We start from the raw sequence: 26757 nt of genomic DNA, 5'->3' as shown, positions 1-26757 counted from the left end.
ACTGTCCCAGTGAGGGGCCTGTGTCAATTTGTACATACTTGTTAGTGAAGTGGAAACCATGCAAGCAGCTGGCCTGAGGTCGCGCAGTGAGGAGGCAAAGACAAATGGTCCTGGAACCAACAACCCGCTTCCCATCTTCCATGCAAAGAACTCAGATTTCTGGATCCGTCCATTCCTTACACAGGCTTTTTAGTGTTGACCACCTGACTGTCCAGGATAACTGCTCAGCTGGCCTGGAGGCTGTACACTACTTCCCTTCACTGGGAAGGCAAGGGGCCCTTGCACACTTGATTACTCCCCACCCACTCCTGATGAGAGGCTGTCACAGCAGTGGTTGTCCCTGGGGCTCTTCTGGCCCTGGCCACCAGCCCTGCGCTTGCACCAGGCCTGCTGGGTTCTTCCTGTACACGCAGAGCTGAGGACACATGTGTTCGAACCACAGTCTGAGACTACACTCCTTTATAAAATAGGGACTGCAGTAAAGATAGGCAGGTTCCCATCTTACCAAGGAAATAGGCTGAGAGGCCAACTCGTTTGTTCAAGGTTAGCTGGGTTTGGGAACCAGCTCTGTGTGGACAAAGCTCCCACTAGGCCTTTTGGTCATTCTCAGATATTTAAGCTTCTGCTGTGTACCAGGGCAGACAGGGGCCATTTCAAAGTGCCTTCAATATATTATCTACTTTGATCCAACGTCCAGGTGCCAGACCCAAGTCGGTTCCTAGACATCCTAAGGACTAGTTTCTCCATCAGAACAAACGAGGCTAATGATAACAGTTCCCTAGGGTTTACAAAGGCTACTGGAGCACAGGGCTGTGGGGTTAGCCCCACCTACTTTCCAGTCTTGGGTTGTGTTGCTATGTGACCTGAGTAGTCACGTTGTTTGTTGGGGCCTCGCCTTCCTCATTTGTAAAATTGTGATCATATGCTTACCTGGTGATGATGGAAGATGCCTATTTTAGCACACCCTACTCAGCATAGTGACGGGCACACAGCAAGTAGCTCACAGTAGCTACTGTTTCATTTGGAATAAAGATGATACCATTCACTACCTTGCTGGAAGGGAGCGAGTGAGAAGACAAAGGAGCAAGACGACCCAGTGGTCTTCACACTCCCACCACCACCTCACCCTGCCCTGGGTCTGAGGCAGGGCTCTGCACGCCCCACCCTGCCCAGCCCTGGAGCTGCTCCCTGTAGTGCTGCTGTGGCAAAGGGCGCGCTCCTCACCTGGGGCCATGTTCTCGTCTACCCACTGGAAGAAGCCACACTGCTGCTCTCTTGGCTTGGAACATGTGTGGAACTGGCGGCCCTTGTTGGGCCCATCCTTTTGCACAGTCCGTGTGACAGTGGCCTGACTACATAGGCAAGATGTGCCACCACCAGAGTCATCACCAGGGCTACCAAACCCATGTGGGTGGTTCCCTGAGACAGCGGGGTGTCTTGCTGAGGAGGAAGGAGGCCCTCCTGCTTCTGGGTGGCTGCTGTTGGCCCACAGGAAGAAGCTGCAGCCGCCACCCTGGCACTTATAGAACTGCCGGCCCTGGTTGGGACCCTCCTTCCGAACAGTGAGCAGCAGGGCTTCCCGGCCACAGTTGCAGACCACAGAGTTGCTTTCACCAGCAGCAGTGGGTAGAGGTTGATTCTGGGCCAGAGCCTTCAAGGGCCTGGTCTGCCTGGCGCCAGGAGGCTGAGGGTGGCTGTGCTGGTTGCTGTCCATTCTGTTTGAGTTCCGGCTAGCCTGCAGGTAGCCAGAGGGCTGGCTGGCTGGTGGGCCAGCTCTGGGGGCACCCTGTGAAAACCTTAGGTCTAAGATCTCCCTCAGGGTTTCATCACATCCGCCGATGCAGCCTATGAATTCCAGGGGCATGGTCGGGGGAAGGCTACCACGTTTAAACTTGAACTTCAACCTAATGGACAAAAGGTAAAAAAAAAAAAAAAAATTACCACCTGATGCAAGAGGCTTCTTCTTGGTCCACAGAGGGCCGCACCTGCCCTAGGTCTCCCCTTGGCACCATGCCCTAGGAAGCTCACACATGCACTGGCCAACCACTAGCCCCTTCAGTCTTCACAAAAGTGCAGAGTGGGAGGCAGATGAAACCTGAGACCCCAGTGAATCACCACAACACAGAAGCCTCTGAAAGTTCTCAAAGTGGGCTCCAGTGGGCTCTGGAGCATCCCGGGACCTTTCAAGTTGAGGTCAAAAATATTTTGTAACCATGCTAAGGAAGGTAAGTCTGTTGTGCTCCTATTCTTCCAAGTGTGTGCAGGAGAGCTTTCCAGAGGCGCCAACACACGCAATAAACTCAGCAGACTGGCCGTGGAAGCAGATAGGAGAATCCAACTGTCTCCTATGAAGCCTTGCAAAAATGGATTTCTTATTATTTTTTTGCTTTGAAAATTAGGTATTTTAGCCCTGGCTGGTGTAGCCCAGTGGATTGAGCACAGGCCTGTGAACCAGAGTATCGCGGTTCAATTCCCAGTCAGGACACATGCCTGGGTTGCAGGCCAACTCCCAGCAGGGGATGCAGGAGAGGCAACCATACATTGATGTTTCTCTCCCTCTCTCCTTCCCCTCTAAAGATAAATAAATAAAATTTAAAAAAAAAGAAAATTAGGTATTTTAGCCTAAAAATGTTATTTATGTTAGTGTGCAATGCATGTTTTAAACAAATTAAGACACTAAATTCCAGAAGATGTCTTCCCTTTAATTTAGAATATGGTAAATATTGATAAACATAACCCACAACAAAAGCTCTGTAGATTCCTCAATGATTTTTACAAGTGTAGGGGTCCCATAACCAGTAGGTTTGAAGACTCCAGGCTGTGGGGAAGAGCCTGGGAACAGCCTTGTGTACATATGTATTCTGGTGATCTAGCAGGAGAGGTCAGGGAAAGGGGGACCTGCCCTCGAGGCTGGCTTCCGCATCAGAAATGGCGTCCATGGGACCTGGAGCTATGTAGGCCTGCTGACCTGGTTGCTGCGGAGCACGGGGAACATCCTCCCTAAGGTGCCCAGAGATTCTGGTTCCTGAGTGTCTCTACCTGTGCTATGTCTTAGCGCTGAGTAAGGTGCCCAGCTTACCTGTAAACAGGGTGTGGCCGACACACTGGACACACACTCCCATCCCTGCTGGCCTCCAGCACAGAGTCAGGGAACCACACAACAGATCGACATTCTGGGAAACCCACACAGCTGAGGTAGAACCTGTGGGCATGGGGACCAGGGTTAGGCAGGAGCCACAAGACCATAGGAAATGGGAAATAGCAAGAAAATGTTTCTTCAGCTGACTAAAGATGTGTACTTGTCTAGAGAACACTTAAATGGATGCAGTCACTGGTAATAAAATCACTTAGAAATACTGACCTGCATTTATTACTCACCTCCCTAAAAAATGAAACTGCTACAGCTGACTCTGCTTTCTACTGAAAAACAGCCAACCACCCTACCGACACTGGGGCCACAGCCCCACCAAGTACTGAGGGCTCTACTCAGGCTCCTTGCCAAGTGCTGTCGTACCGCCCCCCGCCCCCGCCTCTTTCTCATGACAAGAGTCAGCTTCCACTGGAGCGAAGTGTGGCTTGGGGCAGCATGGTCATCTGCCCCAGGATGCATGTGAGGAGAGTTGCAGAGTTAGGACTAGAACCCAATCTGTCTGATGCAAGAGCCTTTACTCTTAACACTTGCACCACATCTTTTTTGGCCATTTCTCAATGTCTTCCAGTCATGAAACTCCAGGGCTGGATTAGCCAACATACACACAATTTACAATGTTTTTGCACGTTTGGGTATATGACCAGACCAAGTGAAACAAACCAACAAATCACAAACCCCAATTATTCAAATAGCAAGCCCCAAAACCCAGAAATGAAAATGATCACATTAAGCCTGGAGTGGTAAATGTCACAAGTCTCCAGATATACACAGGTGAACCAAGGACTTAGAAAATTCAGAACTTACACAAAAGCAAGTACTTTTCCCCTTTCTATTCCAATGATTACTAGTCCACTTACCCACTTGTGGCAAAGAAAAGCCATCAACAGCATTTATTAGGTGCTTACATGTGGCCATCAGGCACTGTTCTAAGCCTACAGTGGCAACGGCTTATATGTTTGTGGGCAGCACACGCCCTGCCACCGCTGCTAGGCCCAGCTCACCAGCCTCTAGCTCCTGAGAGTCAGGGAAACCACCCGCTCACACAGCAGCATAGCAGTGACCAGTGCTGCAGCCAGAGGGGCCGGCAGAATAGAGGGCTATGAAGGCTTGGGTTCACATTCTGCCTCTCCCGCTCCCTCGGGCTGCCTGCTGTAGACAAGCCACCTCAGCCTGCTAAGCCTCGGTCGTTGCTCCTTAGAAAGCTGGAATAAAAACACCTCTCCTGTGGGGTAGTTATGGAGTCAAATAAGATAATGGCTGTTGAGCACCCTGCATCAGGCCAGCCGCAGCAATGGCACGTGATGAATGATGGCTGCCACCAAGTCCACCACTCCAGCCTGAACTTCCTCCTGCACCAGGTGTTGGCATGGACAGCTAGGCCAGGTCAGGCAGCCTGAGCCTCCAGGTGACCTGCCCACTCTGAAAGAATGCATGGAAATGAAGAGGGATTTAAGATGTTCAGACCCCATGCAGGGCTAAAACAAGGAGAGAAGCAAATCAGTGTTGTTGAGTATCTCTAACATATTAGGCGCTCTTAGACCAGTGACTCTTTCCACTGAATCCTCACCCTTCTCAGTTTTGTGAGGTAGACTAGGTATCACTGCCCTGAATTTCTGGAAGAGAAAACTGGGGCTCAGAGTAGTTAAGTAACCTGCTTTAGGGCACAAAGCTTGTAACTGGTCCAAGTGGAATTCAATGTAGACCCACTTGGGTCTATAGCTCATGCTTCCCCACCCTTCTCTCCACACCAGAGGAGGTAAGTGCTACCAACAGAGGACACCAGCCCCACCACCGCTCGGCCCCCGCCCTCCCTTGCATCCCACAGCACTGCACACCAGCGCCCCATCGGCCACCGGTCTGTCTCAGGACTTAGTCTGGGATCTGGCAAGTGCAGGCCGCCTTCGAGTAACAACACAAATAAAATGTCAGGGCCTTGTGCAAGCTGTTTAGCAGACCTGGTAGGTACCAGGTGAACACAAGGGGCAGGGGTGGGGGGCAAAGTTGGGCACTGACCCGCCACTCTTCTTGGTCTTGAGGACCATGTCCTTGTTGCACTGTGGACACTTCCTGACAGGTTCTGGCTTGGCCGGGTAGATGGTTTCTTGCTGGGCCACCTCTACACCTTCCCCAAAGTACTGGGACAAGGCCTCGTCCAATCTGAAGACACAACAAAGCATATGTGAATTTCCTTACGTGCATACAACATGTGTGGCCCAGGGAAGGGGTTGGCTGGTCAGCCTCAGGCCTGACACAAAGAATGGAAGCCAACAGAGAACTGCACTGGGTAACAGACCCTGGCTCTGGTGACTCCTGGCAGCTCCCAGGAGGGGTCCAGCTACCAGGCAGGCATGTTGCCCCATCAGTGGTCTCACGCCAAATGTAACTGCATAGGGTCCACGCATACACTCCTCAAGTGTCTGAGGTAAAGTTTAAACTAGATCATGCATTGTTCCAAATTGGCATGGGCAGAAAACATGCCTACCAAACTGCACACATGCTGCCCTGGCTGGTGTGGCTCGGTGGACTGAGTGCTGGCCTGAGAACCAAAGGGTTGCCAGTTCGATTCCCAGTCAGGACACATGCCTGGGTTGCGGACATACCAGGTCCCCAGTAGGGGGCACATGAGAGGCAACTGCACGTTGATTTTCTCTCCCCTTTTTTCTCCCTCCCTTCCCCTCTAAAAAAATAAAATAAAATAATTAAATCTTAAAAAAATGCATGCATGCTACTTGCTAAATGGCCACTCCAAATGCTCCAGAGAACAGGTCACACACCAGCACTTGGATTTACTGATTATGAGTGTATTGCCTATACTACTTCAAGACAGATTTAAAATCAGGAGAATGGCATTTCTAAAGCCAACAGCCCAGAATAACTGGACCAGATCTTTGTTGACTGTTTCTACATTGACAGAGCTCTGTGGAAAGGAACAAACAAAACCCAGGGGGAAAACCCAAAGGGGAGGAGCCAGTAAACAAGGCCACTGGTGGGGACTTACCAACCTCAAAAGGCATGGTTATGAGAACACCTGGTTTCTGGGGAATCTCCTCAAGAACTCCCACTTCTTAGGGAAACAGCAGGGCCAAGGCCGCAGAGCTAACTACCCCTTGTGCTGAAGAGCAGGGCTGAGCACTCACTTCTTAGCTTTAGCCACAGCTTCAATGAAAACCTGCTTGTATTTCTGGACCTGCTGCCTTAGAACCACACACTTATCCTTCCTTCCCTCACAGATCAGCTTTAAATCAGCCTCCAGCTCAGCCCGGAGGTCAGGCTTGGACATCTCGTAGCCCATGGCATCATAACCTGCAGGGAGAAGAGCAGTGTTCGGTGCGGCCCACACAACACAACTTAGGAACTTTAGCAACAGGGCCTCCCCAGCTACTCCCTGCAGCTCCCTTCTGCTTACCTTCCACAAGTCCCATGCCTAGATGCCCAGGGAGAAACCGCTTGTCTGGGGTGAGCCCGACGTACATCCGGGCTTTGATTGTCTCAATGTGCTCCGCGTGTGTTGCATCAGTGCCTGAAAGCCACTCCAGGTTACTCAGGTTAATCCAGACATCCTTCTTCCCAGGTGTCTGTGGGCCCCCTTCTTCTGCCTGGACCTCCTATTCTCAGTAAGACACCTCCACTCACATCTGGCCCATAATAGAAACCACAGTGGCCACCTCGCCTCTCCCTCATGTCTGCTAACTCACTAAAGCTGTCAACACCAGCTTTGAAGTTCTAAGCTCCTCAACCCCATGTGTCAGAGCTATAGCCAGTCTACATCATCTCATCTGCGTCATTACATTATACCCCCAGTCTCCTCCACTCTGGTTGCTTCCTCAACCCACCCCATTCTTCATGCTGTAGCTAAAGGGACCTTTTAAAACATAACTCTGCCATCAGGGATATGCAAAGTAAACCCACAAGGAAATGTCACTTCATGCATACTTGGATCAATATAATGAAAAGCAAAGACCATAACAAATGTTGGTGAGGGCATGCAGAAACTGGGACCCTTACACACTGCTGGAGGGTTGGGACATGGTGCAGCTGCTGTGAAGAAGTTCCTAAAAAGGCTGAACAGAGTCATATGACTCAGCAATTCTCCTAGGTTGTATACTCAAGAGAGCTGAAAACATATCTATACAAGAACTTGTACATAAATGTTCACTGCAGCATTCATAGCAGCCATGAAATGGGAACAACCCAGAAGTCTGTCAACTGAAAAAAATGCAGAATAGTATTCGTAATAAAAAGGAACCAGCCCTGGATGGTGTAGCTCAGTGGATTGAGCGCGCGGGCCTGCCAACCACACGATCGCGGTTCGATTCCCAGTCAGGGCACATGCCTGGGTTGCAGGCCAGTTCCCGGCAAGGGACACCCCAGAGGCAACCATACATTGATATTTCTCTCCCTCTCTCCTTCCCTTCCCCCTCTAAAGATAAATAAATAAAATCTTTAAAAAATAAATAAATAAAAATATTTTTTAAAAAAGGAACCAGGTGCTGAAACACACTACACCATGGATAAACCTTGAAAACATGCTAAGTGGAAGAAGCAAGTTACAAAAGACCAGATACTGTATAATTAATTCCATTTATAGGAAATGTCTAAAATAGGCAGATCTCCTGAGTCACAAAGATCAGTGATTGCCTAGGGCTGGGGAGATGGAAAGAAGGGGAAATGGGGAGTGACTGGATACAGCATTTCTTTTAGAGGTAATGGAAAGGTTTGATTTGTAGTGGCAGCTGCATATTTTGTCCAGAAAAATACAGTCACTGTTAATACAACAAGAATGGTTTACGCAACAGTGACATGACCTGGCAGCCAAGGAGAGTGGACTGGAATTCAAATGGGTGAACAACTGATGACTTCATTGTACTAGTCAGTGGGGGTGGTAGACGCTGTTGAGTGAACACATGTACTGTGTGGCCCTCAGGTTCAAGATAACTGAGTGAGGAAAGCAATAAATCTGCATCCAATTTTGTGTTAAACTTGGACATTACTCCATGGAAACTATTCAGGTGATTCAGAAGGCTTTTGGGGATCATGCAGTGAGTATAGTGGAAATAAAAGTGTGGCACAAACGCTTCAAAGATGGTCAAGAATCTGTTGAGAGCAATTCACATTCTGGAAGGCCTGCAATAAGCAGAATACAATGTTGAACTTGTACAGGCTGCAATCAACAAAGATTGGTGACTATCAGTGGAAGCCTAAAAGCTGATCTGGGGATTCCAAAATCTACTGTGCCTGAGATTTTGATGTAGGCTCTTGGCAGTAAATATGTCATAGCAAAATCTGCTGTGTGGCTTCAGCTACCAGAGCAGAAAGAACGTTGTGCTGCAGTTGCTGATGACTTGATTTAAATCACTACCAGTGAACCAAATTTCCTCCAGAAGGTCATACATAACCAGGGATGAATTGTGGATGTACAGTTATGGTCCAGAAACAAAGGCCCAGTCATCCCAATGGAAGTCACCTGGTTCTCCATGCCCGAAGAAGAAGGCACAGCAAAGCTGCAGAAAGATCAAGACCCTGTTAACTGTTTTTCAGTTGGGAAGGTGTCTAACACGAGTACACTCCTCTGCACCAAACAATTAATGAGTACTGCCTCAATGTTCTTTGCTGGTTGAGAGATGCAATATAATGAAAATGGCTGCGCTACAGGCAACTGGTGATTGGCAGCTTCATCATGAAAATATGCCCACTCATACATCTCAACCTGGGCAGTTTGTTGGCGAAACATCAAATCATCCAGGTGACTAAGTCCCACTACAGCCCAGATTTGGCACCCTGTAACATCTGGCTTTTCCTAAAACTAAAATCACCGGTGAAAGGAAAGAGATTTCAGACTGACAATGAAATCCAGGTAAATGTGACAGGGCAACAGACGGAGATTCCAACAAAAAATTTTGCAGTGTTTTGAACACTGGAACAGGCACTAGGAAATCTTTTTTTAAATTAATTAATTATTTAAAAATATATTTTATTGATTATACCATTACAGTTGTTCTATTCCCCCCTTCAGTTTATGACCTCATGTCTCAAGTTCTTTAGATTCTATATTTCCCCTACTATTCTTGCCCTTCCCCCTATCTATTTTCTACCTACTGTCTATGCTATTTTCTGTACCTTCTCCCCGCTTCTCCTCCTCCCACTCCCCTGTTGCTAACCCTCCATGTGTTCTTCATTTCTATGGTTCCACTCCTGATCTAGCTGTCCTCTTAGTTTGCTTCTGTTTTAGGTGTGGTTGTTAGTAACTGTGAGTTTGCTGTCCTTTCACTGTTCATATTTTTTATCTTCATTTTCTTAGATAAGTCCCTTTAACATTTCATATAATAAGGGCTCGGTGATGATGAACTCCTTGAATTTGATCTTATCTGAGAAGCACTTTATCTGCCCTTCCATTCTAAATGAAAGCTTTGCTGGATAGAGCAATCTTGGATGTAGGTCTTTGGATTTCATGACTTGGAATACTTCCTTCCAGCTCCTTCTTGCCTGTAAGGTCTCTTTTGAGAAATCAGCTGACAGTCTGATGGGAACTCCTTTGTAGGTGACTGTCCCCTTATCCCTTGCTGCTTCTAGGATTCTCTCCTTCATTTTGGTCTTGGCTAATGTAATGATGATGTGCCTTGGTGTGTTCCTTCTTGGATCCAACTTCTTTGGGACTCTCTGAGCTTCCTGGATTTCCTGGAAGTCTATTTCCTTTGCCAGACTGGGGAAGTTCTCCTTTATTATTTGTTCAAGTAAGTGTTCCACTCGTGGCTGTTTCTTTCCCCCTTCTGGTACCCCTATAATTCAGATGTTGGAACGTTTAAAGATGTCCTGGAGGTTCCTAAGCCTCTCCTCATTTTTTTGAATTCTTGTTTCTTCATTCTTTTCTGGTTGGATGTTTTGTTCTTCCTTCTGGTCCACTCCATTGATTTGTCCCAGTTTCCTTTCCATCGCTATTGGTTTCCTGGACATCTCCCTTCATTTCAATTAGTTTAGCCTTCATATGTTCCTCTAATTTGTGACTATAATCAACCAGTTCTGTGAGCATCCTGATCACCAGTGTTTTGAACTGCAGGCACTAGGAAATCTTGTGTGAGGACCCAAGATGCCTACTTTGAAGGGGACTGAGATGTCATTGTCCTATGTACAATGTTTCTTGTATCTTCTATAAATGTCTCTATTTCAGATTACACTACTGGATACTTTCTGGATAAGCCTTGTATACTAAGTACTGCATTAAATCAATGAATTATATATCAAAATTATGTCTCAATAAAGCTATTAACATTTAAAAAAAAACACAGATCTACATTGCTCCTTTCCTTAGAAATCTTAAGATAGCTCTGTGCTGATCAGCCCCTTTGCTTGGCTCAGCATGGTTCAGACCACCTCTCTGGCCTCATTTCTATGACCTTGACCCCCCACCCTGTCCTGTCTGTGTGCTTTCTGCACTGCTAGGCTTGCCTTTGTTCATCAGAGAATTCTTACTGTGAGGTTTTCAGGCCCCCTCAGAACCCATTACATTGTATCTAATGTGTTGGTTTGGACTATTTCTCCTGCCTGATGAGCCCTTGAAGGGACAGACTAGGCAGTAGTCCTCTTTGTGTACTAAAGGCCTAAATCTCATACATTTTTTTCCTCCCAGAGATTTTATTTATTTTTAGAGAGGGAAAGGAGGGAGAAAGAGAGGAAGAGGAACATTGATATGCAAGAGAAACATTGATCACTTGCCTCTTGTTTGCCCCCAACTGGGACATGACCCACAACCCAGGCATGTGTCTGACCAGGAATTGAACCAGCAACCTTCTGGCCTGAGGGATGATGCTCAACCCACTGAGCCACACCATTCAGGGCATGCTTTGTATGTTCTTAATAAATAAATCACAGCCCTGGCTGGTGTAGCTCAGTGGATTGAGTGCGAGCCTGTGAACCACACGATTGCGGTTCGATTCCCAGTCAGGGCACATGCCTGGGTTGCAGGCCAGTTCCCGGTTCCCGGCAGGGGACAAATGAGAGGCAACCATACATTGATATTTTTTTTCTCTCTCTCTCCTTCCCTTCCCCTCTAAGATACACAAATTAAAAAAAATAAATCACAAGGGGGTAAACTATCTCTAATTTTACCCAAATGTATGGGCTCTGCATAGTCCAGTTCTGGCTAGGGGACTCCAGGTGAGGGCATGTCTTCCTGAGCTTCAGACTGACAACACTCACTTTGTAGGGAGGCAGCTGCACCCCAGAGGCAATGGTTTGCTTCCACACCATGCCCAGGGAGCTATCCTCTCCCTTCACCCCTCCCCCTCTCCAGCTTGCACTGGCCCTTCGCAATGAGGCTTCCAGAGACAATCCTCCTCAGCGTTGTGGTGAGAACTGACCACAGGCAGTGGGTTGTCTACAGGGACTTAGTGGAAATAACCATTTTGGCCTATCTCTTATTTTTAAACCTATTTTCTTTCTTTAAAAAAGATACTATTTATTTCTCAATTACAGTTGATGTACAATATTATGTTAGTTTGGGGTGCACTACCCATTGATTAAACATTTATATAACTATGAGGCCTGGCTGGTGTAGCTCAGTGGATTGAGCATGGGCCTGTGAAGCAAAGGGTCACCGGTCTGAATCCTAGTCATGCCTTAGCTGCAGTAGGGGAAGCATGAGAGGCAACCAAACACTAATGTTTCTCTATCCTTCTCCCTCCCTGTCCTTCTCTCTAGAAATGAATAAATAAAATCTTTAAAAAAAACCCACCCAGTTTTATAACTATGAAATGATCACCTGATAAATCTAGCACCCATGTACCACCATATGAACCTACTTTCTGATTCTTAAACAATTCTGGGAAATACTTTAACAAAAACCTAAGAGTAGGGCTCCCCACACCTGACAGCAGGCTGGCAAACTGAGGCCCCTGGTTCCTTGCCATTCGACTCCAAACTGTCCAAGTGGGAGCAGAGGCTCAGGCTGCCAGATCTCCTGATAATTCAAAAGATGAAGGAGACAGATTTTTACGTGAAATTTCCTAAGTTTTACATGTTGGCACCTTACTCAAACAAACAAAGAAATAAATCCCAGCATAAGTCAAAAAAACTCAGTCTACGGGCAGCCCCTGCTCTCAGCTGTGACCCCAAGTCATGGGAAGATGCTTGTCTTGCCAGGCACACCTCATTTTATTGCCCTTTCAGATACTGCAGTTATAGCCACATCAAGGCAAGACCCCCTGCCTCATTAGTATAAACATGGTGACTCTCTGGAGTCTTGGATGATTATTAGCATTTTTAGCAGTAAAATAGTCTAAAATTAAAGTATAGCCCTGGCTGGTGTGGTTCAGTAGATTGAGTGCCAGCCTGCAAACTGAAAGGCTGCCAGTTTGATTCCCAGGTAGGGCATGCGCCTGGGTTGCTGGCCAGGTCCCCAGTTGGGGGGCATGCAAGAGGCAACCAATATATGTATCTCTCATACGCTGATGTTTCCCTCCCTTCCCTCTCTCTAAAAGTCAATAAATCTTCTCTTCAGGATGAACAAATAAATAAAAGCTTAAAAAAATAAAGTATATACAGTGGGTTTTTTTTTAAGACATGTTATTGCACACTTAACATACTATAGTATAGTGTAAGCCTAACTTTTATATATACTGGAAAACCAAAAAACTAGTGTGACTGCCTTTATTGTAGTGGTCTGGAACCAAACCCCCGGTAGCTCTGAGGTGCCTACATCCGGAGGGTGCAGAGCATGAACCACAGAGTTTCTTAGACCTGTTTTAATAACTCACACATTTTGTGACTGTAGGGTAAGTTGTTACTTTCTCTAAGCCTCACATCAGCTATAAAGCAGGGTCTAGAATGTAACACCCACATTACAGTTGTTGTGCTCCAGAGCCACAAGTTACCATGATGACAAGCTACTGACCAATGCCGTGCTTTTCCATGAGGGCTATGAGGTCGGCTTCAGTGAGCAGCTGAGGGGGGCTGGTCTCCCCGTCCACCATCTGCATGGTGCTGGGCTGAAAGCAGGAGCCTCTCTCATAGACAGGGAGGGTCTACAGAGAGCAGCAGAAGTGTCAGTCAAATCACTCTGCCATGGCATGTGGACAAAGACAACCTGCAGCTCAAACATGCCCTGGTGCATCCAGCAGCCCTAAGACAGGACCAGGACTGTTGTCCCCTCCTCCCTAAGGCCCATGGGGTGAGACGTGGATTCCAACATCTGATTGCACCTATGATTTATCACCTTGTCACTCCAGCGATCATATGGGTACACGTCCAGATAGTTTCGAGCCAGAATCATGAGACCATGGGCCACAAACCGTTCCTGAGCGATGTCAATCTCCACAGTGGTCTCCTGCCCCTGAGCATCCTGGGAACAGCAAGCTAGGAAATGACGAACGATGAACTCATACAGTCGCTGTTCATCTCCCTGTGAAGAAAAGAAAGTCTGAACCTCCCTACAGAATAACAGTGCTCAAGGATCTCAGCATCATTGGTAGTTTCACCTGGTGCAGGCCACCTGTCAGTCCAAATTTCCGCGCAGAATAGGGCACACCACTGCTGAAGCCCCTGAACTAACACACAGTGCCAGGCAGCTGTAGCACTGTGCGCTCATGGGTTTAGGCTGGTAAACTGCACAACTCTCATCAGGCAGAGAAAAGCAAGGGAGTCATGTTGCCCTCAAGACTGGGTAGCGATTCTTTTATTTATTTAGTTATTAATTTTTAAAATTCCTCACCCAAGGATGTATTTATTGATTTTATAGATAGAAAAAAGGTGAGAGCAAGCGAGAGAGACACTGACATGCTGTCTCTTATACGTGCAATGACTGGAGATTAAATCCATACCTAGGTATGTGCCCTGACCAGGGATCAAACCCACAACCTTTTGGTCTATGGGACCATGCTCCAACTAACTGAGCCATGGGGCCAGGGCTGAGAAGTGATTCTTTTGGTGTAAACCCAACCTAAGCAGAAAACAAGGTGAAAGCATTAAGCAGTTAACCAGACACCCTTGTACACATGAGATATACAGTGAGATATGCATCCAGCAGCTTTAGACCAACTTCGTGAACACAGGGGTCATGGTGATTTCCCATCAATTCAGTAATCAAGCAGTTGATGAGGCTCAATCTATCAAAAGCTGAAAGATGTTCATACTCACATCCATTAACTCTCCTTCTAAGAAAGTGAGAGATCCACACTAATATTCATATATACAAATGTTGATTTTAGTGTATCATGTATCAAAAAGAAGGAAACAACTCAATCCTTAAAAAACAGATTAGGCAAAATACATTACGGTACAACTATGCAACTTTTAAATATACTTTAAAATATTCCAGCACATCAAAAATATAAAATGAAAAAAAGTAGTTTATGAAACTAAGGTTATAATTTTAATGTAAGAATATTATACTCACGTATAAACAAAAAGCAGTTCTCAGTAGGAGGTAAGATTAGAGGCAATTTCCCCCCTTACAATCATTTATATTTTCTGAATTGTCTAAAATGAACATGTATTACCTTTAAAATCAGAAAATCAGAACGAATACTCTGTTATTAAAAGAAGATGATGAGAAAGTGCTAAGTGTGCCAGTCCCACTGTGACTGGAGTATGACAGGAGTGGACATGAGTTTGAGCGGGTGGTGGGACTGCTCCAGTCCTAGGAGGATGAGCAGGGTTCTTCCTGCTGACAAGGGGACAAGGGGGCTAGGCGGCTCTGCGTGGGGGGCAGGGCAGAGTGGGACATGGGTGGGGCTGGCTGGAGAGCAGCCTCCACCATGGGGGTCTCCCAGGGAAGCCAGGCAGAACTGTGACCTAGGAGAATGTGACACCGACACCACTTTTCTGCAGTGCAGGAGACATTTCAAAATCACTGAGTCCCTGCAGCGAGAGCCCAGAGTATATCCAAGCCCCACCACCAACCCTGCCTCCCTGGGGCCACAACGGGCCGAAGAGCTGGGGGAACAAACCTGTAAGCTGCTGGTGTACTTGGTGGGATGGATGGGAGGGTGAGCTTGGTCAGACTTGTTCCCGTTGCGTGGGGTGGGGCCACCCTGCTCTAGAATGCTCTGGGCAAAGGACCCCCAGTGTGGATCAGGGGTCTGCTGCTCCACCAGTGCTGTCAGGTTTAAGTCTTTGGGGAAAATGTTTGTTTCAGTTCTGGGATAGCTGATGTACCTAATACGAAGGCAAACAAACAGAATAAGAAATTGGTCTGTAAACAACTGAATTAGATTGAAACCACTTGATCCAGCCAACTCAAGAGAAGGCAACCTTGGTTACCTTCATGGAGGAAAGTTCTGAGATGTGACCCCTCACCCCGCAATGAGCTGAGAAGCAGCAGGCTCTCCTGCTAGGATCCGCAAAACAGCCAAAGGATAGATGACGGAATGGCACAGCGTAGGGCACACTGGCTACAGCTCAGCCTGCAGCTGTGTGGCTAGGGCATGTCGCTGGCCCTGTCCAGCGACAGTCTGACAGAGCAACCCACGTGAGCCCAATGACCCCGACAATGCAACAGAGTGTGCCTCTGCCAGCTTCCTTTTTTGATTTTTAAAAAAAAAATTCTTTAGCCCTGGCTGGTGTAGCTCAGTGGATTGAGCACAGGCCTGTGAACCAGAGGATCACGGTTTGATTCCCAGTCAGGGCACATGCCTGGGTTGCAGGCTGGTTCCCTGCAGGCCAACTCCCAGCAGGGGATGCACAAAAGGCAACCATACATTGATGTTTCTCTCCCTCTCTCCTTCCCCTCTAAAGATGTATAAATAAATAACATCTTAAAAAAAACTTAAAAAAAAATTCTTTAGAGAGAGAAGGGAGAGAAAGAGGGGGAAAGAAACATCAATATGTTGACCCCTCAATTGGGGACCTGGATTGCAACCCAGGCGTGTGCCCCGAGCAGGCATTGGACAGGCAGACCTTTTGGTTTGCAGGCTGGCACTCAACTCACTGCCCCACACCAGCCAGGACTCTACCATCTTTCCTGAAGTATAGAAACAACAGTGCCTCCAACAATGCAAACTATAATGTGGGCCCTATATGCAACTATACATTTTCTGTTAGCCACTTCAACATTATTGAGATTGTTTGCATTCTTTTTTTCATACAAATCTTTGAAACCCAGGATAACATTTCACATTTAAGCACACCCCAATTTGAACAACCCAAATTTCAAGGACTCAATAGTCAGCTAGAGCATGTGGCTGCCACACGTGTCCATGAGGATCCCAGACACTGGATGGGCTGGGGTGCTCAAGGCCCTAGAGGCAGCATGCTTTACAATGGGCAAACCACTCCTAAAGGTGCTTCCCACCACCTGCTAGGACCCCAGGGGGAGCTGCTGGGGGATCAAGGCTGGGATTTGGATTTACCCTATGGGCCTTGTTTTAGAAAAGATTTTGAAATTGCTTTCCCATTATCAGAAAAGAGAAATCACTGTCAACATTCTTCTACTTCAGAGATTAGGTGACATCTAGACAGTTTTTATTTCCCCATGAGCTCCATTTCTAAATTACTTCACATATCAAATTCTACTTCCAGATGTGTAATATTTACCCTTGAGTGTAAAGCTTTTCCGCAATCCTCATTGTTTCTTTAGCACTTATTCTCAACTTTCGAGAAGCCAGTTTCTCGAGCTCCTGTTGAAAGTGTCAAAAGGCATGTTAGGGCATCATGTGTGAGTCAGAGGGCACTACACAACCACACAGCTCATCCTCAGACCATCTGGCCCTGGTCTCTCCAACTACTGTCTGTCACACAGAGAGAGGACAATGCTCAGGAGAGACTTCTGGGCCTTCCGGGCAGAGCCAGATTCCGCTCTAGTGCTTCCCTGACCCTGATGTGCAGAAGCAAGGTCCACCTAAGAAGCAAGCAGATCCCTGGGCCCCAAGCACTCGGGATTCTGACAGGAGAGCAGGGAAAGAGGCTGGAATCTGCCCCTTTAACAAGCAATTACCTGACACACTGACACTGACACAGGTAGTCTGAGAACTGCCCTTGGGGAACACGACTGGAGACCCAGCAAGTCCCCCTGAATGTGAATGCCCATTTTCCAGGCCTCCTGAGAAGATAGATAATCGACTGTCTTTTCCCCTTGATGACATTCCAACAATGATTGGCTACATGTCAAAGCATATTCAACCCATGAGGAATAAAACACTTATGCCTACCGTGAAATCAAATCTCAACTCTCCCATCATCCCTCAGTGCATATGCACACACACACAGCATCACATCCAAGACAGAGACTGCATTGCCTACTAGTCCTGCATGTTTCTGAGTCTATACATTCTGCATACTCTACCTCTAGAGTTAGCCTCCGCAGGAATTATACTCTGAATTTTCCTGCAGAGTGCTGACTAGAAAGGGGCTCCCTAACGTGTTTACTCAGACTTGGGTCCCATGGGGGTGGCTCTTCTTAGGGTCAAAAATTTTGAGAAGACCTGTTCTAGGATAGGCTTATAAAGCAGATACTTAAATGTTTACACAGATTATACAGAAACATTAAAGAAAAATACTTGGCTAGAAAAACTATTCCAATTTTAATCCATAAAAAATAAGCACATGAAAAAAATAGGAAGAGACGATATCAAGATTTTCTCTGTGATTACACAAGAATGGCATGGTGAGTGGTGACTTATCTGTCTCTTTTTGTTTCTCCAACCCCATGTAAAGCAGTTATACTGCACTAATAACTCATGTAAAAAAAAGCACTGAGGCCAAGCAGGCCCACGGTTTGGAGTTTCTGTTTTCTCCAAGTGCTTTCCTATGTGGCCCCGGGAGTAGTAATGTCACTGGGCCATTGCCTGCAGCAGAACCTTGGTCCCAAAAACCAGAAGTCAGGGGCTGGTGTAATCCCTCCAGAACATACCACAGTGTCCAAAGCTTGAGGTCTCCACTTGCTCTTTGCCTTAGAACTGACCTCCACCACGGTTGCCATGGGATCCTAGAAACCCAAAAAAAGCAGATGCCATTCTAACCTGCAGAGGTATTTTCCCCAGCTTCTCAGAAGGAGCCCCTGCTCCTCTGGGTCACAGCCACCTTTTGCAGAGCCCCCTGAGCCATCCCAGGCAAGCTTTCACTGACCCTGGCCTGCAGCCCACAGCAGGGCTGATGCCAGCACCTCTTCCCCACTCAAGCCCAGACTCAGAGGGGCAATCTCATAAGCCCCCTCTGGAGCCCGTGAAACACAGAAGCCCACACACCTCCTTAGTTTCCTATCTCTCATCCAGGGTGTTACTCTTTTTTTTTAAATTCTTTATGATAGAGTTAGAAATAGAAGAAATTATGTAATACAACCTGGAGAACTCTAAACTTAAGGCCAATTTCACACTTTTAAGAGACTTCAAATGGACAAAGAACTCAGCTTAAGTGATTTGTTAATGAGAATATTTGTGTATCAAAATCCAAATTTCTCTTTCCAAATAGACTGGGACCAGTGCTCTTGACAAGGAGTTCAAAGTAGCCCACCTGCTTTTTTTGCACCACATCCTAGTAGAGCACAACAGAACGCAGGACTTCTGTACTGAACAGACAGATATGCAGGGTGACTGTGTGGCTTTCAGGTAAAGGGTGAAGCAGTGTGGTCTGGGGAGCTGACCTGTGCTCGGCCCCTTCCTAGCCCTGATGGGTCCATACAGTCCCTTCACTTTGTCTAGCTTCCTCACCTGTCATATAAAAAAGCAAGCCCACCTGCACAGGCACTATCGGGACTAGAGAAAATGACATGTAAATATGGAGTGTGTCTGACATGTAGCAGGGGCTCAACAGTCTTTGGTCCCCTTAGCAAAACAATGCTAAACCCACCAATGTGCTACAACCAAGAAACACAGCTGACTAATCCAACCTAGAGAGCCCCAAGTTTTATGCAGGTAACCACTGTGTGCAGCCCCTGGGTTAATACAGGTAGTCATGCACTGACAGGAAGTGGCATCCTAAAGTGGCCCATCAGTCTGAGGGATGCACCTGGGCCTCTGACTGGCTGGTGGCCTGAGCCAGCATGGTCCTTTGCATGTGTTGCTCTCTTTGCTGACACACATCTTCCCTAGGTCCTCCTGTGGCTGCCTCCTGCCAATCACTCTGGCTTTCACTCAAATGTCAACCTTGACATGTCCTTCACGTCCACCATGCCTAGAACAGTCCCCTTCCTGTTTCCCCCGTCATTTGTCATTGTGTAAAATTAACTTGTTCACTCGGTTGTGACTTCCATCTCTTAAGATGTCATTTGACCAATGGCAGCGTTGGACCAGATGCTTTGCAACCTCTCTCTCTAGCTGTAGGGGTCTGTGGCCTAGGCTGGTCTAGCTGATCCTTATTATTTCTTTTTATTTATTGATTTTTGAGAGGGGGAGAGAGAGACAGAGACAGACAGTTACCAATTCACTGTTCCACCTATCCATGCACTCACTGGTTGCTTCTTGTGTGTGCTGTGACCAGGGATCAGACCTGCAACCTTGGCCTAGCAGACAGAGCCAGGCAATTCTTATTACTTACTAATGATAGTACTCTGCTTTAGGGAAAAATTTCAGCCATATATTTCCTAAAATTTTGACATTACCTAAAAGTTCTACAGATCCTTTTCTTCCACATTTTTAGTGCTGTTTTTGTGGGGTCCTATTCTTTACTGGTCCCCAAAAGTGATCTCCTGAGATTCAGATTGAGACACCTGCAGCTCAGAGGGAAAAGAGCAGGACCGCCCCTCCCAGTGCAGAGATCAGCTGTCCCAGACCAGGGGAGCTTCAAACTGTTTCCTACCTCCATGCACAGGTGATAGAGGACAAGACATGCCGTGTGGTTAAAGAGACGGTGCCTTTTCCAGCTGAATTCAACGATGCCATCTCTGTGGTCATGAGTTACTACCAGGGGAACACAAACAGGAAGGCCATGACTCAGAGCTACGTGACATGACAGAGAAAAACAGTAGTACTACAGTGACAGTCAAAGGGATATGAAACAGACAGGATTGCTGGGAAACCCGAGCACTGTCAGGGCACCCCCGCTGGCCCACAGCGCCTGTGGTCATTCAATGGGCCCTGAGGTTCTGCACAGCAAAGGGGACCACAGGCCCCTTCCTAAGCTCTAACTGCCCCTCCCACCCTGTGAGGGTATGATGAGAGCATCAGGAAGTGACTGTGGGACCGACCTTGCAAACAAACAAACAAACAAACAAACGAAATGGCCCAACAGAAATTGTTCTTGGACATGAGCCTGGATTGTAAACAACTGCAGAGCAGCAGCCTGTGTTTTGGCCCCACACAGCTTGCACGTGAGCAAGAGCATGGCCTTCCCACTCCCCCACCCCTGTGCACCCCGTGTGTTATGTTCTCTGTATAATTTCATACTGGGAAAGTCTGGGTGGTGGTCCAACTGCATGGGCTGGCTGCCACGGGTGCACACATAGGTCCTTATAACCCCATGCCTTTCATAGCTGGTCCTCCAGACTGACAACATGCTAAGGTTCTCTAGGACCTTGGCCCGTCGAATAAGAGGTTCCATGCCATAAATAACTCACCCAGCCCTACCTTTAATTTTGTGGAAGACTTCTGGCACAAAAGCCTGAATGGCTTTGAACCTCTCCACCACAAACCCCAGTGTTGGGAACTGGCAGCTGCCATAACTGATCAGCTGCTCCGCCAACACCTCGGGAAATATCCTCTGAAGCCTCAGGGTCTGGAACCTAGTGAAGGCAGCTCCTGGAAAGTGAGGAAGGACAGGGAAAACAGGAAAAACAAGAAAATGACCAACTGCAAGGCCAGAGTTAGCTGCACATATTTACTGTACAAACAAACCTCACTTTGGCTTCTATAACCCAATGCCCAGAGGCCACCTGGGCCTTCAGAGGCATAAGCCCGGCTCCTCACCAATCCTGAGGTCCAGCTCCTGCCTCACGTCCACAGCATCGCTCACCCTCTGGTCAGGCTCAGTCAGGTTCTCACAAGCCATCCTGATGGCTCGGGGAGTGATCTCAGAGAAACGGGCTCTCAACACCTGTAGAGTGGGTTTCACTGCAGAACAGAGAGACTCACTGCGGTCAGAGTCAAGTCACATTGCCTCTCATCACCAAGGGCTTGCTTTTCCTTAAACAGCCTTGAACAAGAGGGAAGCAGTTCAAGAAGCTGCATCTAATTTTATTGGTTAGGTTAAATGGACAGTATGCTCTCTAAGAGGTAAACTTCATTATAACTACCAAACTGAGTACTGTCAGAAATAGAAGTGCACTGAATTTAGCTATTAACTAAAATTCTCTGGGTGAGCCTTTCAAGACTTTAATCTCATTTGCTTTCTTAGACCTTTTGGGAAAAGAAAAATGTTAATTCAAAGGTCTCTACAGGGAAATTTTTTAAAGATTTTATTTATTTATCTTTAGAGGGAAAGGGAAGGAGAGAGGGAGAGAAATATCGAAGTATGGTTGTCTCTCGTGCGTCCCCTGCTGGGAACTGGCCTGCAACCCAGGCATGTGCCCTGACTGGGAATTGAATGGTGATCCTTTGATTCACAGGCCCGTGCTCAATCCACTGAGCTATGCCAGTGAGGGCCCTACAGGGGCATTTAACATCCTGTCATGGAAGTAACATAGGACATATATACATTGTCCCTGAAAGGCAATGTATTTAAACCACAGGAGTTACTATAGCTTCAAACTCAAGAACACGTAGGGAAAACAGCAACACCCCCAGTCTTTGAAGCCTGCGATGGCCTGCACATCACTTCCTTTAAATTATAGGTGGCAAAAGCAAGACCTGAGGGCCGAATCCCGCCCTCCACCTTGTTTTATCTGGCCCAGCACCTTGTTTCCACCCGGTGGTAGCGCCAAGCTCCTTGCCCCTAGTTAAGGAGTAGTGACATTTATACAGTCCTAAAATTACATTTGGTTTTTTAAAGGCAACCGGGTGGCTGATATGGCCCCTCAGTGAAAATAAGTTTGACACCCCGGCTCTAAGTTATCTGAAATAATTAACCCTGTATGCATCATTGCAGTTCACTTCAACATTTATTAATGTTTATAGGATAAAATTGACATAGGAGATTGCCCTGACTGGGTAGCTCAGCTGGTTAGAACAGAGTCTCAATGTGCCAGCGTTGTGAGTTTTACCCCTGGTCAGGGCATGAACAAGAGGCAATTAATGAATGCATAAATGGGTGGAACAACAAATCAATGCTTCTCTCTCCCTCCAATGTCAATAATAAAAATAAATTAATATAGATTAAAAAAAGTGAATCTTGCACACCTAAAAATTATGTTATTAACAATAAACTTAATTTAAAAAAAGAAAACAACTGCCCTGGCTGGTGTAGCTCAGTGGATTGAGCACGGGCCTGCGAACCACACGATCGCGGTTCGATTCCCAGTCAGGGCACGTGCCTGAGTTGCAGGCCAGTTCCCAGTTCCTGGCGGGGGACGCACGAGAGGCAACCATACATTGATATTTCTCTCTCTCTATCTATCTCTCTCTCTCTCTCTCTCTCTCTCTCTCTCTCTCTCTCTCTCTCTCTCTCTCTCCTTCCCTTCCCTTCCCCTCTAAGATAAATAAATAAAATCTTTAAAAAAAAACAACTAAAACAGTTGAAATATATTTTTTAAGTATTTTATTTATTTATCGAGGGGAAGGGAAGGAGAGAAGTATCAATGTATGGTTGCCTCTCGTGAGTCCCCTGCTGGGAACTGGCCTGCAACCCAGGCATGTGCCCTGACTGGGAATCGAACCGCGATCGTGTGGTTCGCAGGCCCGAGCTCAATCCACTGAGCTACGCCAGCCAGGGTGAAATATTTTATTTTTTTTAAATCCTTGCCCAAGGATACATTTACTGATTTGAGAGAGAGAAAGAGAAAGAAATAGCAATATTGATGTGAGAGAGAAACATTGATTGGTTGCCTCCCATACACATCCCAACAGGATTGAACCTACAACCTGGGTATGTGCCCTGACTGGGAATTGAACCTGTGACCTTTCAGTGCACAGGACAACGCTCCAACCAACAGAGCCACACTAGCCAGGGCCAAATGAAGTATTCTAGAATTAATCTTCATACTTTACCTAGGGTGCTTACATTCTTTTGTACATATTCAATATATAATAAAAAAAATAGGACATAAGTCCCTGTTCTCGAGGAGTTAGCTATCTACTGGAGCTAACAGGATAAGCCCTGGGCTTCAGGGTCTGTGCCACCTGTTGGCTCATTCAGTCCTCATACTGCTCTAGAATCTGTACCAGACTGGCCTGACTTTCCAGATGAGGAAGTCCAAGCATCCAAGGGGCCAGAGACTTGCTCTAAGCCAATGAGAATGGCAGATGAACGCAGGAGAAGAGTATACAGGGAGGAACTTAGGCATAGCCCCTTGCACACATATGCAGGATAATCATCTATTTACGTGGTCCCAAGGCACAGAAACTCAGAATTGGCATCACTTACCAGCCTTGCATACGTGGATAATCTCAAACCCAATATTTTCACCTTCTCTGTCACAGTCAGTCCAAATCACCAGGGCCTGACACTGCTGAGTCTCTCGTTCCAGAGTTTTCTGCAGTTCCCAATGGGAAACACACAATGAGAGCCCAGCCCACAGAGCAATTAATTTATACCTCTATACTAAACAGATCTGACTGAATATTCATAATGTTCTTAAAATATGTCAACTTGGTGAGAAAAAGAAACCAGAAAAAACTATTCTTACCAGTTCTAAGGATGGTGAAGTAACTAATCAACCCTCCAGCTTAGAATCACAGACCCATTCATGAGCTTCTAGAAGACTGAGGGTTGAATGTAGTTATAACAGCATGCTAAAACTCAGTTCTAACACATACGTCTAACTCTAATGGGTCTGGTTATGTTCTGGTAAAAAAATAAATAAAATAAACTTCTCATCTGAGTTTCATCCCAAGGTTTCCCAATTACCATTGAACTAATTACAGGTGCTCTGACTGCTTGAAAACTCAAAATTTACTATTAAAGAACTATTTATATTACTTTGTAGTTTCTTCATTCTAACCAGAGGTGGGGTAGGAGCTAGAATTAGTAATTTAACAATACTTAGATAAACAACTCCTATTCATAAAAAGGCTTTATCTCAGTCCCTCGTCCACTTGGTTTAAATGGCCTCATTTATAAAATGAGTGAGAATAATTTTTAGGTCATGGTACCTAGTTTGGTGGAAAATCTCATCTCTAAATTCCAATAAATTGAAAATACAGAAGTCATTCAGTTCAATTATTTTGTGGTTGTTCAACTCCAGTGCCATAGGTCTTCCAAAAGATCCTACCTTGATGTCTACAAAGTTCTCTGGGCAATACTTTTCAATTTCTGCTTCAAAGAGGACAAGGGGATTGCAACTCTGCCTAGAGAAGAAATGAAAACACAAAAAGCACAAATGGAGGATCCTCCATTTTAATGAGGAAAATTTGCTCCATTGCACTCACACATGGATCCCTAACAGAAAAAGTCCCACATGAAAATGCCACAGTGTTAAGAGCAAGATTCTGCACCACTGAGCTGCTAAGAAGAAATGCTAGAACCCTTTCAGGCCTATCTGCAATAGGACAAATGCAATCCAACGACTGAATGAAAAATTCTGGCTATTTTGGAGAGCACAAATAAAAGTAGCTATTTATTTTAAACATATGGTAAAAATTCACAATAAGTCAGTTAATCCTAGGTCACTTCTACAGTCTCTATAGTTTGTCCACTCCCCACCCCCCAATTTATATGCTCAAATCCTAATACCAAGTGATGGTGTAGAAGGTGGGGCCTTTGGATGGTGATCAGGTCATGGGGGTGGGAGCTCATGAGTGGGACTAGTGTGCTTATAAAAGAGGCCCCACAGAGCTCCCTAGACCTTCTACCAGGCAAGGACACAGGGAGAGGCCAACAGTCTGCAACCAGAAGGCCCTCATCCGACCATGCTGGCACTATGATCTCCTATTCCCAGCCTCCATAACTGGGAGAAGTAAATTTGCAGTTGATCAACCAGTCTGTGGGATCTCATTACAGCAGCCTGAATTGACTCAGAGAGTCATCAGAGTATTATAGGTTACACAGTAAAATCAACATGCCTTAAAATGCCTGTAGTCTTTTACAATTGACTTCAATAATCTGATAGGACCTCCCCCCGGAACTGTACTGACCATTTGCGAAACTGCATCTGGAAATCATGAGCCAGCAAATGTCCAGAAACTGAAGTCATTACCATGGTAACATTCTAAATGATAACAAAATTTGAGTTAGTCTTTTAGCAACTATATTTTGCCAGATCATTTAAATAAAAGGAAGAAACTTCTAGTAAAGAGAAAAAGGGGTTGAGGGCAAAGGGGAAGGAATGAATAGGTGGAGCACAGAGAATTTTTAGGGCAATGAAAAACTCTGTATATTATAATGATGGATATGTTTACATATACATTTGTCCAAACCCACAGACAGTACAACATGGAGTGAACCTCAGTGTAAACCATGGACTCTGGGTGATCATGTGTCAAGTTTGGCTCATTAATACAACAAATGGACTGTGATGCGGGATGCTGATAATGGGGGAGGCCATGCGTGTGTGCGGGAGCAGAAGGTATGTGGAAACTCTCTGCACCTTCCCCTCAAGTTCACTGTGAACCTGAAACTGCTCTAACAAAATTAAGCTGATAAAGAACAAAACAAAGCAAAAACGAACTGGGAAGAAACAAACATAAACATAGCTTACTGAAGCTAAAAGTCACAGTAATAAATGACAATTGCCATTCTAACTCTATGACCATGATGCTTTTTGTAGCACTTTAAATTTCCTCAAACTATTGTATATCTGCTTCTTTCTTGTTATAAAGAGCTGAGATGGGACCATATTTTATTAAAATGATCACCTATAACCAGAGATCTTCAGTTCATAACAATAGCTACTCTTAAAAGACAGTGACGTATTCTCTAACGGCTAGGCTGGCTAACACTTCTTGATCAAATAATTCTGAAGCACAGCAATTTAAAGAGGACTTGTAAAAAGCTGCTCTTTTTTAGTCATAATTAAAAACCCAATAAATGTACACCAAAATGGCACATGACCTAAAAGCAGGCTTTAGTTATATAATGGAAATGCTACTATACCTGGCCATAGAGATGATAATCAAATTCATAGATCTTGTTGAATTTCGAAAGTCCTTCCCTCTGTAAGACAAAACAGAAATAAAGAAAATACATGAACTACATAAAAAGGATTCCTTAGCATAAAGATCAAGCAAAACTCTGCTAAGTGGGGATATTAAAAATGTAACAGTATTTCCTATAGATAAAAACTATGCTAAATTACCAACATCATTTATTAAGTGGTCCCTCAAAACACAGCTATCGGCCCTGGCCAGTTAGCTCAGTTGGTTAGAGCATCACCCAGATAAGCCAAGGTTGCAGGTTCGATCCCTAGTCAAGGCACAGATAAGAATCAACCAATAGATACATAAATAATTGGAACAACAAACTGATGTTTCTCTCTCCTTTCTCCTCTCTCTCAAAATCAATAAATAAAAATTCTTAAAAAAAATCACTTACTAAGTTTCTACTTGATAGAGTCCAGGGAGTTTTTATTTTGGAAAGTAACCTTGAGTGAATATACATCTTTTTATACATGAGAATGGACTTATCTAAGGTCACAAGAAAAATTAATGGCCAAG

At 45.8% G+C, this 26757-nt stretch overlaps 1 protein-coding gene across 1 annotated transcript in view; it reads right to left on the bottom strand.

The window, feature by feature from the left end:
* The window catches only part of TOP3A (DNA topoisomerase III alpha), a 42196-nt gene that overhangs the window by 738 nt on the left and 14701 nt on the right, over positions 1 to 26757 (bottom strand). The window contains exons 2-18 of the mRNA XM_037068759.1: positions 26198 to 26257; positions 25240 to 25313; positions 24378 to 24453; positions 23531 to 23639; positions 20980 to 21123; positions 20641 to 20811; positions 19874 to 19974; positions 17991 to 18065; positions 16676 to 16758; positions 15091 to 15298; positions 13359 to 13544; positions 13038 to 13167; positions 6558 to 6671; positions 6289 to 6454; positions 5165 to 5308; positions 3080 to 3202; positions 1225 to 1904 (exon numbers count right to left, since the gene is read on the bottom strand). Coding sequence (XP_036924654.1) covers positions 1225 to 1904; positions 3080 to 3202; positions 5165 to 5308; positions 6289 to 6454; positions 6558 to 6671; positions 13038 to 13167; positions 13359 to 13544; positions 15091 to 15298; positions 16676 to 16758; positions 17991 to 18065; positions 19874 to 19974; positions 20641 to 20811; positions 20980 to 21123; positions 23531 to 23639; positions 24378 to 24453; positions 25240 to 25313; positions 26198 to 26257 — 2644 coding nt within the window. The remainder of the gene's footprint in view (positions 1 to 1224; positions 1905 to 3079; positions 3203 to 5164; positions 5309 to 6288; positions 6455 to 6557; positions 6672 to 13037; positions 13168 to 13358; positions 13545 to 15090; positions 15299 to 16675; positions 16759 to 17990; positions 18066 to 19873; positions 19975 to 20640; positions 20812 to 20979; positions 21124 to 23530; positions 23640 to 24377; positions 24454 to 25239; positions 25314 to 26197; positions 26258 to 26757) is intronic.

This window comes from Sturnira hondurensis, unplaced genomic scaffold, assembly GCF_014824575.4.
Source record: "Sturnira hondurensis isolate 20B ecotype Veracruz unplaced genomic scaffold, ASM1482457v3 Scaffold0018097, whole genome shotgun sequence".
In the NCBI taxonomy this organism is placed as follows: Eukaryota; Metazoa; Chordata; class Mammalia; order Chiroptera; family Phyllostomidae; genus Sturnira; species Sturnira hondurensis.
Note: the sequence above shows the minus strand (reverse complement) of the source record. Positions and strands in the feature narration are given on the sequence as shown.